Source organism: Cricetulus griseus, chromosome 7 (genome assembly GCF_003668045.3).
Source record: "Cricetulus griseus strain 17A/GY chromosome 7, alternate assembly CriGri-PICRH-1.0, whole genome shotgun sequence".
In the NCBI taxonomy this organism is placed as follows: Eukaryota; Metazoa; Chordata; class Mammalia; order Rodentia; family Cricetidae; genus Cricetulus; species Cricetulus griseus.
Window position 1 is genome coordinate 111878099 of NC_048600.1, and position 16461 is coordinate 111894559.

At 46.1% G+C, this 16461-nt stretch overlaps 1 protein-coding gene across 2 annotated transcripts; it reads left to right on the forward strand.

The window, feature by feature from the left end:
- The first annotated feature begins 3321 nt into the window (after positions 1 to 3321).
- Msl1 (MSL complex subunit 1) lies at positions 3322 to 15917 on the forward strand. 2 transcript variants are annotated; one of them, XM_027424116.2, is made up of 9 exons: positions 3324 to 4439; positions 6931 to 7154; positions 8047 to 8429; positions 10301 to 10348; positions 10803 to 10867; positions 11785 to 11852; positions 12251 to 12375; positions 12771 to 12843; positions 13413 to 15917. In XM_027424116.2, the coding sequence occupies exons 1-9, from the start codon at positions 3672 to 3674 to the stop codon at positions 13501 to 13503; spliced, it is 1845 nt and encodes a 614-aa protein (XP_027279917.1). In that variant the 5' UTR covers positions 3324 to 3671; the 3' UTR covers positions 13504 to 15917. The 2 variants fall into 2 exon arrangements, with proteins under 2 accessions (XP_027279918.1, XP_027279917.1); XM_027424117.2 differs by lacking the exon at positions 10301 to 10348 and having other exon boundaries at positions 3322 to 4439.
- The last annotated feature ends 544 nt before the right edge of the window (positions 15918 to 16461 follow it).

Here is a 16461-nt window from a genome sequence, read left to right on the forward strand (position 1 = left end):
TTCAGGGATCCAAACTACGTCCTCAGGCTTGGTGGCAACTTGCCTTACCCTTTGAGCCATCTCACCAGCCTTTTTCCCCCCCATGTGATACTGAGGATTGAACCTAGTACTTTGTAGGTGCTATGTAAGGAAAAAGCAGTCTACCACTGAACCAAAGCACAGACCTGTCACTGTGACCTGGGAAGTCTTGAACTTTCAATGGTACTAAAGTCTTCCCAAATAGCTGGGCTCTGCTCACCCTCTACAGATAGTTTATATATCCCTGCACCACAAGCACCCCAGATTAACTACTGATCCCAAACTAAGTCTAAGTTGGCTTACAATTAAGAGCCTACTTTGTAACAGGTATGGGTCTAGATACATGCAGTAAACAATGTATGAGATTCACATGTTAGTAGTTGAGGATAATGCAGGACAAATTATGTATTATATGGTGATAAATCTTGCAGAAAAAATAAAGGTCAGCACTTAAAAGATGACATTTAGGGGGCTAGAGAGATGGCTCAGAGGTTAAGAGTATTGGTGGCTCTTCCAGAGGTCCTGAGTTCAATTCCCAGCAACCACATGGTTGCTCACAACCATCTATAAATCTCAGACACACATGCAGACAAAACACTGTATGCATAATAATAAAAAAAGATGACATTTAGTAAAGGGCCAAAGGAAGTGAGTCCATGTGGATGACATGTGATGAAGTGACCCATGCAGGGAGAACAGCAAATGCAGGAACTGAGCAGACAGACACAGGCAGTGAATACACAGAAGTGGAGGAAAACCGAAGAGCCCCGACATCCACAGGAGTTCCAAGGGCCAGATCTTCAGGCCCTTACAATGGCTGCTTTTACTCCAAGTGAGATAGGAAGCTGAGAGGGTTTAGAGTGAGGACGACTATGATCTTCTGTTTTATCAGGATCACCATAGATGCCCAGAATAGACAAAGATCGAAACGGAGAGACTAATTACAAGCATTCCATAACTAAAACAATAAATAAAAAAAGCAGATTGAAAGCCAGGCATTGGTGGCGTACGCCTTTAATCCCAGCACTTGGGAGGCAGAGGCAGGTGGATCTCTGTGAGTTTAAGACCAGCCTGGTCTCCAGAGCGAGTGCCAGGATAGGCTCCAAAGCTACACAGAAAAACCCCGTCTCGAAAAACCAAAAAAAAAAAAAAAAAAAAAGAAAAGAAAAAAAAGCAGATTGTAGTTTACATCACAGTGGAAGTTGTGGACATGATGCAGAAGGGTATTATTTAGGATTTGTAGTTTGAAAGTAAGATGAAGCCAGGTGTTGGTGGCATACGCCTTTAATCCCAGCACTTGGGAGGCAGAGGCAGGCGGATCTCTGTGAGTTCGAGGCCAGCCTGGTCTCCACATCGAGTGCCAGAATGGGCTCCAAAGCTACACAGAAAAACTGTCTTGAAAAACCAAAAAAATAAATAAATAAGTAAATAAATAAAGTAAGATTAACTGGCTTACTGGGTATGGGGAAGCAGGACTTAGGTGGCAGTCAAAAGCTTGACTTTGAAATGCCTGTTAGAAACCCAGTTGGACACATTCTATACACTTGGAGATATGACTTTGGAGTAAGAGTACAACTGGCTTCAAATCTGGAAGGTTCCAGTGTATGTCAATGGATAGTGAGATGGAGTCTTTATCCTGAGAAAGACATTCAAAGAACTTGAGAAAGTTCTTCAAACTCCTCAAACTCCTGCCCTTCTGCCCTGTCATATCTCTGGCAGATCCAAGGCCACTGGGATGGAAAGAGGGCTGGGACTCTGACTTTCACACCCATTCCCTTAAGCTTTTCAGTGTTTCATGGTTCGAGCCCCCAAAGCAGAGGACGTTTCTAACAAGCAGCTTTCAAATTGTCCTCTCTATTCCTGCACTGTTTATTTTTGGAGACAGGGTCTCTCTCTCCATGTAGCCCTGCCTGTCCTGGAACTTGCTATGTAGAACAAGCTGGCCTCAAACTCACAGAAATTCTCCTGCCTCACAAGTGCTGGGATTAAAGGGGTGCACCACTACACCAGACTACCATAAAAAAAATTCAGAAGTGCACTTGATTCAGAAAAAAGTTAATTTGCAACTATTTACAAGATTTTCCATACGGACCTATGAGAGCTTGGTGGCTAAAGTTGCTTGGAAAATGATGGCACACACATAGACACTACGAACCTGGAGAAATGGAAAGAGTGCTCAAACAGAAGCCCCCCCCCCCAAAAAAAAAGGCTTAGTCCTAATAAAAGCATACAGCTCTTCATAGCATTTCCTGCACCTTCTTCCTGGAGATGCTAGCAGTAGCTCAAGTCTGGGGACGGACATGGCTGTTGGGAAAGAACTGTTGGTCGTTGGCAGCACTTCACCCCAAGAAGGTTGTGGTGAAAACTCCCTGGACCGCAGACCATCGTGGATTTTGCTGCTTCTGGAACCAGAGGTCCCTCCATTTCCGTGCTGGATCCCTTAGAGACAAAGAACTTCATTTCTTTTCCAGCCCGTGTGGGACCGCCTTGGAGCCTACGGGGTGGAAGCTTGACCTTCCACTCCATGAAACACCACCGGCAGGCTCCAAGGGAAGCCTGGGTCAGGGCTGGTCCGGAAGGTGCGTGGGGCTCCGGCGTGGGCCAGGCGCGTTGCCAGGCTGCCGGGGAAGGGCCACCCATCGCAGCAGCCGGCAGGCTCAGCGGAGCGGTCGGCAGGCGACCGCGAGGGGCGGGCGCATCTCCCTCCCTCCCCCTTCCTCCCTTCCTTCCAACCCCATTCTCTCGCGCTTCGCTTTTCCGGGGATCCTCCGCATTCCCCAGCCACCAGCGGCCGCCCTCGCCCTTCTTCCCGCCCCCGAGCCCGCCCTGCCTCTGCAGCCCACCTTCGCCCGCTGCAAGCGTGCTCGCCCTGGTCCCCGTCCTCCCCTCGTGGGCCCCGCGCCCCGGTCCCCTCCCCCTCGCGGCGGCGGCGGCGGCCCCTTTCACAATAGCGCTACCCGCCTCCCTCCACTCGGCTCCCGGTTCGCTCCCGCCCGCTCTCCTCTCGGCGCATGCGCGCTCCGGTCGGCGGCGGCTGCGGCGGCGGCGGCGGCTCCGTTTTTTTTTAAAGGGAAAACGCTGAGGCGCCGGGGGTGACTGTGGGGGAGGGGGACCCGGAGCCGCGGAGACCCCCGGGGGAGGCGGCAGACCCCCTCCTCCCGGAGTAGGAGGGTTCTGGGCGGACCCGTCCCTCCCACCCCCTCCTGAGGAGGAGAGGGGGGGAAATGGAGGCTCGGGGCGGCTGAGGCGAGCTCCGGGGCGGGGGGCCGGGGCGGAAGGGGGGGTGCGGGGTGGGGAGACGAGGCGGGCCCGGCCGGGCCAGGGGGGGCCGAAGCGAGCTCCGGGGATGAGCTCGGGGGCGGCTGGGTGCGAGCTCCTGCCTCTGCGGCGAAGGCGACGGTGGCGGCAGCAGAGGCGGCGGCGAGGCCCCCATGGGTCGGCGGCGGGCCTCAGCCGCGGCCTCCTCCACTTCTCCGCTCGCCGGCGGGATGGCGCCCGGGCCTCGGAGAAGCCGCGTTAGCGGAGGCCTGTGGCCGCTCTGCTGAGGCGAGCCCGCCAAACTCCCCTCCCCCTCCTCCGTCCTCGACCCCCCGCACCTCGCCCCTTCCCCACCCCCTCCTTCGTCTCGGTCCCCCGCGCCGCTCCGGACCACTATGACCATGAGATCCGCAGTGTTCAAGGCGGCCGCGGCTCCTGCCGGCGGCAACCCCGAGCAGCGACTGGACTACGAGCGGGCTGCGGCGCTGGGCGGGCCCGAGGACGAGTCCGGGGCGGCCGAAGCCCACTTCCTCCCCCGGCATCGTAAGCTCAAGGAGCCGGGGCCCCCGCTGGCCTCCTCCCAGGGCGGGAGTCCCGCGCCCTCTCCTGCCGGCTGCGGCGGCAAGGGCCGGGGCTTGTTACTCCCGGCCGGGGCGGCCCCCGGGCAGCAGGAAGAGAGCTGGGGCGGTTCGGTGCCCTTGCCCTGTCCGCCCCCAGCTACCAAACAAGCCGGCATCGGCGGGGAGCCAGTCGCAGCCGGCGCCGGCTGCAGCCCCCGGCCCAAGTATCAGGCGGTGCTGCCCATTCAGACGGGCTCTCTGGTGGCGGCGGCCAAAGAGCCTACGCCCTGGGCTGGGGACAAGGGTGGGGCGGCTCCCCCAGCTGCCACCGCCTCGGACCCGGCGGGACCCCCACCACTACCTCTGCCCGGGCCGCCACCCCTCGCGCCCACCGCCACTGCCGGGACCCTGGCGGCCAGCGAGGGCAGATGGAAGAGTATGAGGAAGAGCCCTCTCGGGGGTGGCGGCGGCTCGGGAGCCTCCAGTCAGGCCGCCTGCCTCAAACAGATCCTTCTGCTGCAATTGGACCTCATCGAACAGCAGCAGCAGCAGTTGCAGGCCAAGGAAAAAGAGATCGAGGAGCTCAAGTCCGAGAGAGACACGGTACGGGAGGGGTTAATCTGCAGTAGCGACGGGGAGCGAGTTGTGCGCATGCTCGGGGGAAGGGGGCTGTAGGAGGCAGAGGTCCCCGCTTGGTTAGGGTTAGAGGAAGTTGGCCACCAGCGATGCAGTGCCTTAGATGCTGGGTCGTTAGGAGCCTGGCTCACTGACACGTTGGGTTGGAGGGAAGGGTTAAAGGGCGACTTTCAGTATGTGTGTGTGTGGGGGGGGGGTAGGGGAAAGGTTTCGGTTGCTAAAGGGTTAATTTAAAATGACAGCCCCGGACTTGTGGGAAAGACGTTTAGAGTGGGAAAAGACCGATTTATGAGGGGTTAAAATGACAGGGTGGGGTGCAGACGTGGTGGCTGTCTAGAAGGGGTTAAATTAAAGCGCTGTTGCGTTAGAAACGCATTGTAGAGGAGAGGGACATAACAGCTGTTGCTCCAACCACTGCTGCAGCATCTTTAGCCAGGAGGGTTGTCATAGGTCTTACAGCCGGTAGAGGGTAAAGATGGCTTATTTGGAATCCCATTTCAGCTTTCCTAAATGAGAGTCACTGCCTTTGATTTCAGATAGCTTTTTTAGTAGGAATCTGAATTATAAAACACTACTGACCAAGTCCCTTGAATAAACTGTAAGATTTTGAGACATTGAGCTTATTCAGTATGTTCAATAGATCCTTCCCCCTCCCAGACCCGTTTTAGAATCTCGAGGTAGTGGAGAAGTCGTTTATTTCTTTGTACTTCTGAGGAACATGACTATATAGGTTTGTTTTCACTGCTGCAGCAGTTTTAGGTACCTCCATGTTAAGCACAGTCCCTCACACACAGGGAAGCTGGTGTGGTTGGGGTATTACTGTGCTAACATACCTTTTAGCTGCCTAAAAATAAACATGGTTTCTACAGTTGTGTTCAGGCTGCAGCTCTCTTTCTCACTCTCCTCTCTGGTGCTGTGTGCACCAAAGGCTGAGCAGGGGAGCAGAAGAGCAATTCATTTTGTTTGTTTTCTAAATGAATCGCCATCAGGCGACTGTTAGGTTGGAGATTACATTCTGCAAGGTGGAATGAGAGCTGGGGCAGCTCTTACTGAAACACCTCAGTGTTGATTTGTGGAAGTTGCTCAACATGGAGGTGGCACTGCTCAGCTACTGTACTGCAGTCTAGGGGTGTGATGGTACTGTAATTACAACACATCATATCCTTCCTTCCATGGGAAGAGGGTGGGAAGAGAAAGATCAGTAAAAGAGAAGAAACCAAGAATATGTCACCCACAACACATGGTTAAGTAATGCTAAGGCTGTGAATCAAAACAGAAGATGAAACGAGAGAATGGCTGTCAAGGGGGACACTGCTGATTGTGGAGGTTTCACTGATTTCATGAGGTAATGCCCCCTTCGTAGGCTTTTTGAGGTAGGAAAAAGTGGGGTGAGTTAAGAATAAAGTATCAGTCTAAACTTGGCTTTTATTGCTTCTCTTGTGTACTTCAGTCTTAGCATTGCTTAAGCTTGTTTCTCTTATCCCAGTTATTATTTGCCCTCTACCGAAATCTATGCAATGGATGTAATAAAGTCAGGATTGGTATAACTGTCTAATCCAGGCAAAATTCTTATAGTATGGTGTAAGTAGCACTTTTTTGTCAAAACTGAGTTAATAGGAAGTCTTTTTATGACAATTCCATTTTCTGTTTGATTTTTGTGGTTCTCTTTAATTAGAATGAAAATAATTTTAACAGTTATTTAGATAAGTTATTTTTCGTTGTCTCAAATGCAAAGCAGAAAAAATAAAATCATTTTGTTGGGATTATATTCCTGATATCTATTATAAAATTCTTTACACTATAGTGTTTTAGAAGTACTCCCTCAAATATGCACACATAACATTTTGATATGATACTGCTATCCCTAGTGACACTGTGCTCCTGATTCCTTTTTACTGTACTGTTTGAACATTCCATTGTGTCTAGAGTTTTAGAGTGAACATAGAGCATATAGAATTTGGATAACCTTAGGACACTTTAAAAGAACACGGGGCTGAGAATGTAGCTCAGTGGTACTCAGAGTGCTTGCCAACACACACATGAGGCCCTGGTTCTATCCCTAGCATCACATCCAACAGTGAAGAACATATATATACACACACAAGGTTAACTTTAAGACTCCTAAATGACTTGGAGCCACATGGCTAGCTGTAGCAGAGACCTTGTCATTAAAGGGCACACTGGCCCCACCCAGTGGAGAGGATCTTCTTTCAGAAGAAAGAGCTTAGAATTGCCCCATCCCTCTTAGCATCCAGACTAACTCCTTCAATTAAGTGTCTTTTGCCTTTATTGGGTTTAAGGAAAGCTATTCAGATTCATGTCTGCCAATTCAAAGTAAAGTTGAGTTGAATTGGTAGGGTCCATGGCAACATGCAGAAGACTGCTGAGTTCTAAATGGGGCTAATTGCTCCTGCTTAACTTTTGTGTGTAAGTTGGCATCTCGTCACTTTTCTTCTAGCTCCTTGCTCGGATTGAACGTATGGAAAGGCGGATGCAGCTGGTAAAGAGGGATAACGAGAAAGAAAGGCACAAGCTGTTTCAGGGCTATGAAACTGAAGAGAGAGAGGAAACAGAGTTGTCTGAGAAAATTAAACTGGAGCGCCAGCCGGAGCTTTGTGAGACATCCCAGGCTCTGCCTTCCAAGCCTTTCTCATGTGGACGGAGTGGAAAGGGACACAAAAGGTGTGCTGATAACTTTATTTCAACTCTCTGAATAAGATGAGAAACAGTTACTGATGAGTGAGGGATTGGGATTATGAATTGGCTTTCTAGCAACTATAGCCTGAATTGAGAAGTCTCTTAGGCTAGCTAGGGGCATGGTGGCTCACACCTGTAATCATAGCACTTAGGTTATTGAGGCAAGAAGATTGTTGTGAGTTCAAGGCCAGGCTGGGCAAAGGAGACCCTGTTTTAAACAAACAACCCCTCTTCCCCAAGTTTCTGTGTTGAGAAATTGTCTTGAAGCATTTTTTTATGTCACAGTACTAAATCCAGAGTACATCTTAAAGAGAATGGATAAAAAATGTTACCTTGTTGAATATAGTAGGGAGTAGAATAGTTAGGTATGTTTTTTCTTTTTCAAGATAGGGTTTTTCTGTGTAGTCCTGGCTGTCCTAGAACTTGCTCTGTAGACCAGACTGGCCTCAAACTCATACACCAACCTGCCTCTGCCTCCTTAGTGCTGGGAATAAGGGCGTGTGCTATCACCACCTGGCTCAGTTAGGATATTCTTTTTTTGGGGGGGTGGGGTTTCGAGACAGGGTTTCTCTGTGTAGCTTTGGAGCCTGTTCTGGCACTCACTCTGGAGACCAGGCTGACCTCAAACTCACAGAGATCCGCCTGCCTCTGCCTCCTGAGTGCTGGGATTACAGTTAGGATATTCTTAATCATAGATGCTTGCTCATTCACCAAAGGCATGTTCTGTATACTTTCAGGCATGACACTTGCTGCCCCTGTCTTCCAAATGAGCAATAGATGATAGGTACCTGGATACCTCTCTTGCCTTCAAACATATTCTAATCAAATTTTATTCAAAAGTCAATTAATTTTATAACATTTCTTTCCTACCTAATAGGAAAACCCCATTTGGAAATACAGAAAGAAAGACTCCTGTTAAAAAGCTGGCTCCTGAATTTTCAAAAGTCAAAACAAAAACTCCTAAGCACTCTCCCATTAAAGAGGAACCATGTGGTTCCTTATCAGAAACTGTTTGTAAACGTGAATTGAGGAGCCAAGAAACCCCAGAAAAGCCCCGGTCTTCAGTGGATACCCCACCAAGACTCTCCACTCCCCAAAAGGGACCCAGCGCCCACCCCAAGGAGAAAACCTTCTCAAGTGAGATGGAAGATTTGCCGTACCTTTCCACCACAGAAATGTATTTGTGTCGTTGGCATCAGCCTCCCCCATCACCGTTACCATTACGGGAATCCTCTCCAAAGAAGGAGGAGACTGTAGCAAGTAAGGCTTAGAGAACACTTGCTCTTATACCCTAGTGGTGGCGGTCAAGCTAACAAGTGTGAAATGCCTTTGGCATTTTTTAAAAAGTGCAATCAATAAAGCAGAGTTCTGTCAAGAATGAGTAAGTTAACAGCCAGAGACAGACACTGTGCAGGCATTGCAAATAGATGGAATTACAGCAAAATGTGCTCAATGTATGTGTCTGCTTACAACACTGGGAGATGTGTTTGCCAGTAAGTTGCTCATCACAAGAGCACCAGACTTGGGGGTGTAATCTCCGGCAACTTGCATGCCCTCTGAAAGAAGGGTTTTCTGTGCTGTGAAATGCATAGAACTTACACTTTGCCGTGCACGACTGTTCCTGCATTGATATTGTGTGAAACCTGGGAGGGTGGTCTTTGGGTGTTCTCAGGGGCCAATGGTAATTTTTGGTTGGGGAGCCAGCTTGGGGTGGGGAATTTCACCTGGGCCTCCGCTCTCTAACTACATAAACATTTATCTGTATCTCTATGTCCCGGTCTGGGGGCAGGAGGGATCTGCCAAAGGCCAACAGTCTTATTTACCTTACTACACTTCACAAGGTTCTAAGATGTGAAGAGTTGACTTGGATTGCAGTAGCCCATTGGTTGTTCATATATTTAAATAAAATGGTCTACAAACTATTTTTCAAACAATAAGGACTATCTTGGGATATCTGAGCTGCTTGGGGAGGGGGTGGGGTGTGGGAACTTGGTCTTTATTTCTGTTTATTTTCTTAATGGCATCCACACAGAGATGATCCCCACCTTCTATATGAACCAGTATCTGTGATGTGTCTTCAATTGTGTCATATTAGTCTATGACAGTTATTGTGGGTGCTCTTGGGTAATGGTGGGAATGCTTTCTTAAGTAGAGCCTGAGATCTAAGTTTCTACCCCCGTGCCTTACTATAGCAGAGATGGGGATGGGAATCCATTCCAATAAGATGTGAGCAATCTCCAGGCTTTGTTTGGCTGTTGTGGGGAAGACAGATACATGATCTAACCTTTATTTGGCCTCACTTGAGTACACAAGACAGACCAGGGTCCTCTCTAGATTCAGATACTCTTTGTTGTTTCAGTCAGTTGAACAGGTTCATCTTAATAGTTAATTTTTGCTGCTACAGCAATGCTGTGTAACAATTTAGGAGAAACCATGAAGCAACTTCCCACCCGGAATTAGGAAATGGCTTGATCTGGAGTTCTTCTGTGTGACTGGCTGTTTTTGAAAACCCTGTCTACTCTAGTAGAGCAAGTTCCAAACACATTTGAGATTGTGGGCATAACAATATGAGGGAGTGTGATTGGGAGATCCCAGTCTCTTGAGGAGCCTGAGAAATGCATAAATGTGTGAACCCTTATTTTATGACGCCCCTATCTCAAGAGGAAGTCTCAATGACTTATCCTAAGGAAGCCAAAGTCTTTGTGCATGTTGTTCAGGCTGGACCAGCAAGGTAGTTTGTGTGGAGGGAGGAGGAAACTGTTTAAGAAGACTACATATGTAAGTTCTGAGAACACTGATCTATTTATTTGAAAAATAGGGTTAACTTTTACTCACCTGCCATGTTCTGAGTTTAAGGTTTGATATCCTTGGCCATCAACTGTTGCAGGGAAACCACCCTAAATAATGAAGAAAAGAAGTCGTCTCAGTGTAAAAAAAAAAGTGGTGGGCTTATTTTCTTTTCTTTTGTCTGTTGTTCCCTCTTTCCCCTTCCCCAGAGAGAAATTCTCAGAACAACTCAAAAAACAAAATGGCTTCCTAGTGAGGACATCAGTGATGCTCCTCTCCTCCATTTTGGGTACGGGCTTTTTTCTTTTTACACTGAGATGATTCTTCTTTCCTGCATTATTTAGGGTGTCTGATGCCATCAAGTGTTGCAGGAGAAACTTCAGTCTTGGCTGGTGAGTAGATTAGGAATTGCTGGCTGGGCTTGGGGTGGGGATTGGTGGGATGGTGGCTGGTTGGGAGCTACATTCTCCATCTGTTGGATGTGGAAGAGTGAGATTCCTTGGCGTTTGATGACACTGCTGTAGACATCAAAATGACAACACATTTCAGTTGTTTTTCAGGAACTACAGTAGCATCCATTATATGAATTGTCAGGTATTGGCTTAGGGCTTTTTGTGATCCTGAGTTTGTCAGACTGCAATGGCATTTTAGGTTCTTTTATACCATAGTGAGGACACTTGACTATGGCTTTGGTGAGGCCATAGAATGGATTCCTGTCACTTGGTAACTGTCTTATCTGGGGATAGACCGCTCGTCCTAGTGAATAGTTGGACAGTTGTGTGACTTTGGATTTAAGGGTGGTTCCACCCCTCCTCTTTTTCTTTTTCTTTTTCTTTATTTTTTCAGTTCCTTCTTGGAGGGACCACTCAGTAGAGCCTCTAAGGGACCCAAATCCTTCAGACATTTTGGAGGTAAGTACCAAGAACTGTTAACAAAGAGGATTGGAAACAATAGAATATAGGGGTGTGCAACTGGCCCTTGTTGGCACCTATAGTCTCAGCTACTTAAGGAACTAAGGCAAGATAATTACTTGAATTTAAAGATGCTGAGACTTGTCTAGGCAGTATAGGGGGATCTTGTCTTCAAAAAAGGCACAGGGGGATGGGGGACTTTGATATATAACTGTGGATGGATTAAAAAGAAGACTTTAGACCAGAAAGGAAAGCCAGGAAGTGGTGGCGCATGCCTTTAATCCCAGCACTTGGGAGGCAGAAGTAAGTGGATCTCTGTGAGTTTGAGACCAGCCTGGTCTACAGAGCTAGTTCCAGGCCAGCCAGGGATACACAGAGAGACCCTGTCTTGAAAAACAAACAAACAAAAAGACCAGAACAGAACTTGAGGATAGTCTATATTTTTCATCTTATGGATGAGAAAAGTGGGTTCTAAAGTAATGAAGTCATTTTTCAAAATCAGTATTGAGATGGTGTTCCAAATTGAGGTAGGATCCATACTGAGTACAGAAGTTAAGCTGTGCCACTCAGCAGTGTAATTCTATGTTCCAAGCTTACTTGGTTATCAAAAAATGGTTATTTTGAATTCAGACTCTTATAAAGTATAGAGGTAGGAAGAGTTTCTGGCCCTCTCACCAGGGTTTTAAATGACTTACCTGGGAAGTTATGGGAATTAAATTTGAAATTTAGGATTTTGGAAAGGATGGGGTAAGGACAGGAGTCCTCTTTTTTTTTTTTTTTTTTACCAGAAGGCTTACATGATATCTATAGAACTCAGATATTTTTAGAACCTGAAGGTGAAAAATTTATATTCCTGAAAAACTGTGAGTTATTCCAACATTGTCATAAGTAGCTTACCCCTACTGTTCCTCTTCCAGAACCTAGATGACAGTGTGTTTTCAAAGAGGCATGCAAAACTGGAGCTAGATGAGAAGAGAAGGAAAAGGTAAGACCAAGACCCAGTCCTGGGAACATCTGAGCCTCAGGACTGAGACTCCCTCTTCCGTATTGGGGAGAGTCTTAGGGCACTTAGCTTTTATGTGTAGTACTAGTGTCCTAGTTAGCTGAGTATCTTAGCTGGGGCAGTTGTCCTTACAGACAAACAAATATGTTGGCCCTTTCTTCGATGCCTTCCCTCAGTACTACTTAGTGTTGAACAGCAACACATAATCTAGACAGCTAGACCTAAAGTGTTCTTCCTCATCCAGGCAGTCAGTTCCCTTTATCCCATCTAGAGGAGTTAAATAGGATCTTCTAGCATTTGGAGAATGGATTGTTTTTGTAGGATGGTCTTTAGGTAAGTAGTAATGCTGGGTTTGTTTCTGTTTGTCTGGTTTTTCCCAGATGGGATATTCAGAGGATCAGGGAACAAAGAATTTTACAGCGACTACAGCTCAGAATGTATAAAAAGAAAGGAATTCAGGAATCTGAGCCTGAGGTTACCTCATTTTTCCCTGAGCCAGATGATGGTAAGTTGTATCTATCTAAAAATGTAGAATTTGGGGCTGGAGAAATGGCTCAGTGGTTAAGAGCACTTCTGTTCTTGGAGAGACCACAGTTTGGTTTCCAGCACCCACATGGGCAGCTCAGAACTGCTCGTAACTCCAGTTTCAGGGGACCCAGTGTCCTCTTAGGACTCAGGGCACTGCACTCACGTGTACACACACACACACAGTCACATTCATAAACACATAATATAAAATAAAATAAATCAATTTACAAATGTAGACTTTCCAAGGAAAAAAAGGTGCAAGTCTCCACAGCACAGCTTTTGTTCTGATGAGTAAGCTGTGCTCTGGAGGTAATATATTGTTGGCATTTCTCACCTCTTGCTAACAAAGTCCCATGTGATTTTCTTCCATAGTTGAAAGTTTGATGATCACCCCCTTCTTGCCTGTTGTAGCATTTGGACGACCATTACCAAAATTAACTCCACAGTAAGTATAAAGGGTTTTTTATCGCTCCCTTTTCAAACTCTATGGAAGCCTAGATAAAATGGTGACCACATGGCTTTGATGACAAGCCAGGAAGTAGGAATGCTTTTAAGTTAGAAGTAGATGATCTTGCTACTTCCGTGATCAGCTGACTTTCGCTAGACTTTGAAGCAGCCTTCTTACTTTGCTCTCCTCAATTTTTTTTTTTTGGTTTTTCAAGACAGGATTTCTCTGTGTAGCTTTGGAGCCTATCCTGGCACTTGCTCTGGAGACCAGGGTGATCTCGAACTCACAGAGATCCGCCTGCCTCTGCCTCCTGAGTGCTGGGATTAAAGGCGTGCACCACCAACACCTGGCTCTTAAAAGGTTTATTTATTTATTATGTACACAGTTTTCTGTCTGCATGTATCCCTGCAGACCAGAAGAGGGTACAAGATCTCATTATAGATGGTTGTGAGCCACCATGTGTTTGCTGGGAATTGAACTCAGAACCTTTGGAAGAGCAGACAGTGCTCTTAACCTCTGAGCCATCTCTCCAGCCTCTCAATTTTTTTTTTTTTTTTTTTTTCCAGGAACTTTGAGCTACCCTGGTTGGATGAGCGAAGCCGTTGCAGGTTGGAGATCCAGAAGAAGCAAACACCTCACCGGACGTGTAGGAAGTAGCTGTGCTGGCAAGAACCCTGTCTTCAGATAGTTGTAGCATGCCGTTCCAAGAGAATGGCAGAGACCTGTATATGTGACCTATGTCCTCATGTATGTTACCACTCACTGGTAATGCCTTTCCATACCCCCTTCATTTTAGTTGTGTTTTCTTCACTCTGAGTTCACAAAACAAACAAACGAAACCTCTTGCATTGGGCTAATTGTGAATTCTGGAGAGTTATTGGCACTTCTTTTCCCTTTTTGGGGAAATGAGCTCTTGAGCTTGTCCTTTAGGGTGGTAGATTTGGGAGTTTCGGGAGCTACTTCTACTCACTTGCCTATATTAAAGGGGTACAAGGGCTCTTCATTAGCCATGTCAAAGATGGAGGAACCCCTGCCTTGTAGGATCTGTGCCTGCCCTGACCCTGTTGGTCCCTGGTGCACCTTCTGAATAGTTGGGGTATAGTAGATTTTACACTAAAATAAAACAAAAAGACCTTACCATGAGCTTCAGGGCCCAAGGAGGAATAACAAGATGAAGCAAGTCATCCTCGTAGAGGAAGAAATGAGAGCATTGTGTGAAAGTTGGTTCTCTTAAAACTATTCTTTGATAAAGGAAGTGGATAGATGTGTGGGGCCGATCACTTTCTTTATTAATGGGTAACTGAAGTTCTCCCCCCCTAAAAAATATTTAGAAAAAGAGATTGGGGATATAAGTTTACAACTAGTTACAGTGCTGAACAGATGCATTGTCATTTGGGGATGGCATGCCAGAATCTTTATAGATGTCCTTGTGTCACATCACTTCTCAAGTATTCCTTAGTGGGGTTTCATCCTATTAGCCAAACTTTGGTGGTGAGGTAGAAAATTTGGTGAGGGTGGGGGGTGGGTATGGAAAGATATGCTTCCTTTGGCTGGCAAATGTCTACATCTTGAAACAGTTGTACCTAATGAACCTCTATTCGTTAGTAAAAATAGATTTATACATGTACCATCTTGGTTCCCATATCCTGCCCTTGTTTTGTTCCCAAAAGAAAAAAAGAAAAAAGGAAAAAAAAAAATCAGGACAGCACTCCCAGGCCACTATGGTCTCAATGTAAGATCCCTGTTAACTATCTGAAAGGAAAATAGAGCTGAGACCTCTGGTCTTATATATAGGAATTGCCTTTCATTAGTCTTCAGGACTATTGTATAAAAATAAGTAGGGGTCTAATCTCCTAGGAAGTAGGGGCTTTTATCCTTGAAGAGACTATGTCCCCGGATTATTAGCACTTTTAGAGGAGAAGCCAAGGTATGTAGGGTGTGTGGCTGACCTATCAGCTGAGCATGAGAGAATGGGATTGCCATTGTGGGAAGAGAAAAAAGTTCCTCAGGGGCCTCCCACTGCTAAAGCTTTTTTTGAGATGTTATCTCTGCTCCCTGGGTTTGACTTTGAAAGGAATTATTCCAGCAGTACATGTAGTATTCTTGGATAATCTTGCTGCTCTCAATTCTCTTTTGTGTGTGTTTGTGTGTGGCTATGGGTTTTTATTTGCAACTCCCATCTGCTTAGGAGTGTGGTCTCTCTGGAGCGGAAGCTGCTGTGAACTTCACTGCAGCAAGGATGTAGAGAGAAAGAGGACTTACTCCACAGAGGCTTTCATCTCACACCTTCAGGATGAGGATATATCTAGAAAAATTGGGCCAGATTTTTGTGTTTCTGTTTTTTCTAATGAGGCAAACTGGTTAGTGCTCCTACTCTGACCGATGTTATTTTTCTTTATAATGTGCTCCTCCCATAAGGAGTAACCTCAGTCAGTTGTCTCTTTTGTTTCGTGGTCCCTCTCAGTTTCTTCTTGCTACCATGATTTGTCAAGATTCCTATTTGGGGTATGGGTTAGCAGACCTAAGCTCTCACAGAGGAGTCAGCCCTCAGATCTTGTTTTTGCTCAACTGAGAGGAATCCATGAGGTGCTATCTGGCAGGATTAAGTGGATTCTATTGCTTTGGTTCTCCTTTCCCTGAGGACCTGATATTTTTTTATGTCCTCCTAGATTTTCTTGGTTTGGGTATGTTGAGGTTTGTTGAGAAGGAGGTTGAAGCAAAGTTCCAGGAGCGAAATTACAGTGTGTTAAGAGTGTGGGGAAAATTAGTTTTATTTTTCCCTACATGGGATACAACACTGTGAAATTCAGTCTTCAACAGAAAGGCCCTGCAGTTCTCCTAAAACATAGTTCTTATTTCTTTCTTTAACAAAGTTTAAGCTAGTGTTAATAAATTAAAAGAGAAATTGCTTGTCTCTCCACCTCAGCTTTGTTTTATGCCCGTTTCATATCGTTGTCTGTGCTGTAATTCATACTTTTGATACCATTTCTGATGTGTAAAGTCGGCTGTCTTGTAAATATCTTATAAAGAGTTCAATTGTAAATAAACTATTGTGGCCGTTAATTTTTGAACTTTTGCCTCAATTTATTAGATTTGTTGGGAAACATTAAATAATTCTGCTTGTATATATGAAATATTGGAAAATAATCTTATTCTCAAGTAAAATAGAATAACATTTCCCCCTTTTAATAAGGAACTCAAAAATTCTGTTTGTGTCAGAGTATGGTGTATTTTTCCTTTCCCTTGTCCTGAGTAAATTCCAAAGCTCATGGCAAGACCTACAGGTCATCTACTTAGCCTCTGATACATGATTTCTCCTGGATAACAGTCCAGACAAATCAACTGAAACTGTCTTCTACACACATTTTTCTGTATGTTTGAAAACCCTCATTGTAACTTGAACCTCTTGGTTCTTGTTTTGTGACTAGTTTGATGAGAAAAGATAAAATCTCTTCCCTCACAGTTTCTGTATTAAAGATGTCTGGCATCCCAGACCATCTACCCATGCTAAACATTCGCAGTTCTTATAGCTGTTTCTCTGAAAGAATGTCATCTCAAGCCCTCACAGCCAGGGTACTGGCTTCCAAATCAGCTTGTCTCAAAAGAAAGCTGGAC

What these genes read in the sequence shown, in the direction of transcription:
- Msl1 (XM_027424116.2), top strand. Translation starts at nt 3,672, where the DNA reads ATGACCATGAGATCCGCAGTGTTCAAGGCGGCCGCGGCTCCTGCCGGC. An exon ending in TCAAGTCCGAGAGAGACACG is followed by an intron (nt 4,440 to 6,930) that starts GTACGGGAGGGG and finishes CTTTTCTTCTAG; the next exon opens with CTCCTTGCTCGGATTGAACG. An exon ending in GAAGGAGGAGACTGTAGCAA is followed by an intron (nt 8,430 to 10,300) that starts GTAAGGCTTAGA and finishes TGCATTATTTAG; the next exon opens with GGTGTCTGATGCCATCAAGT.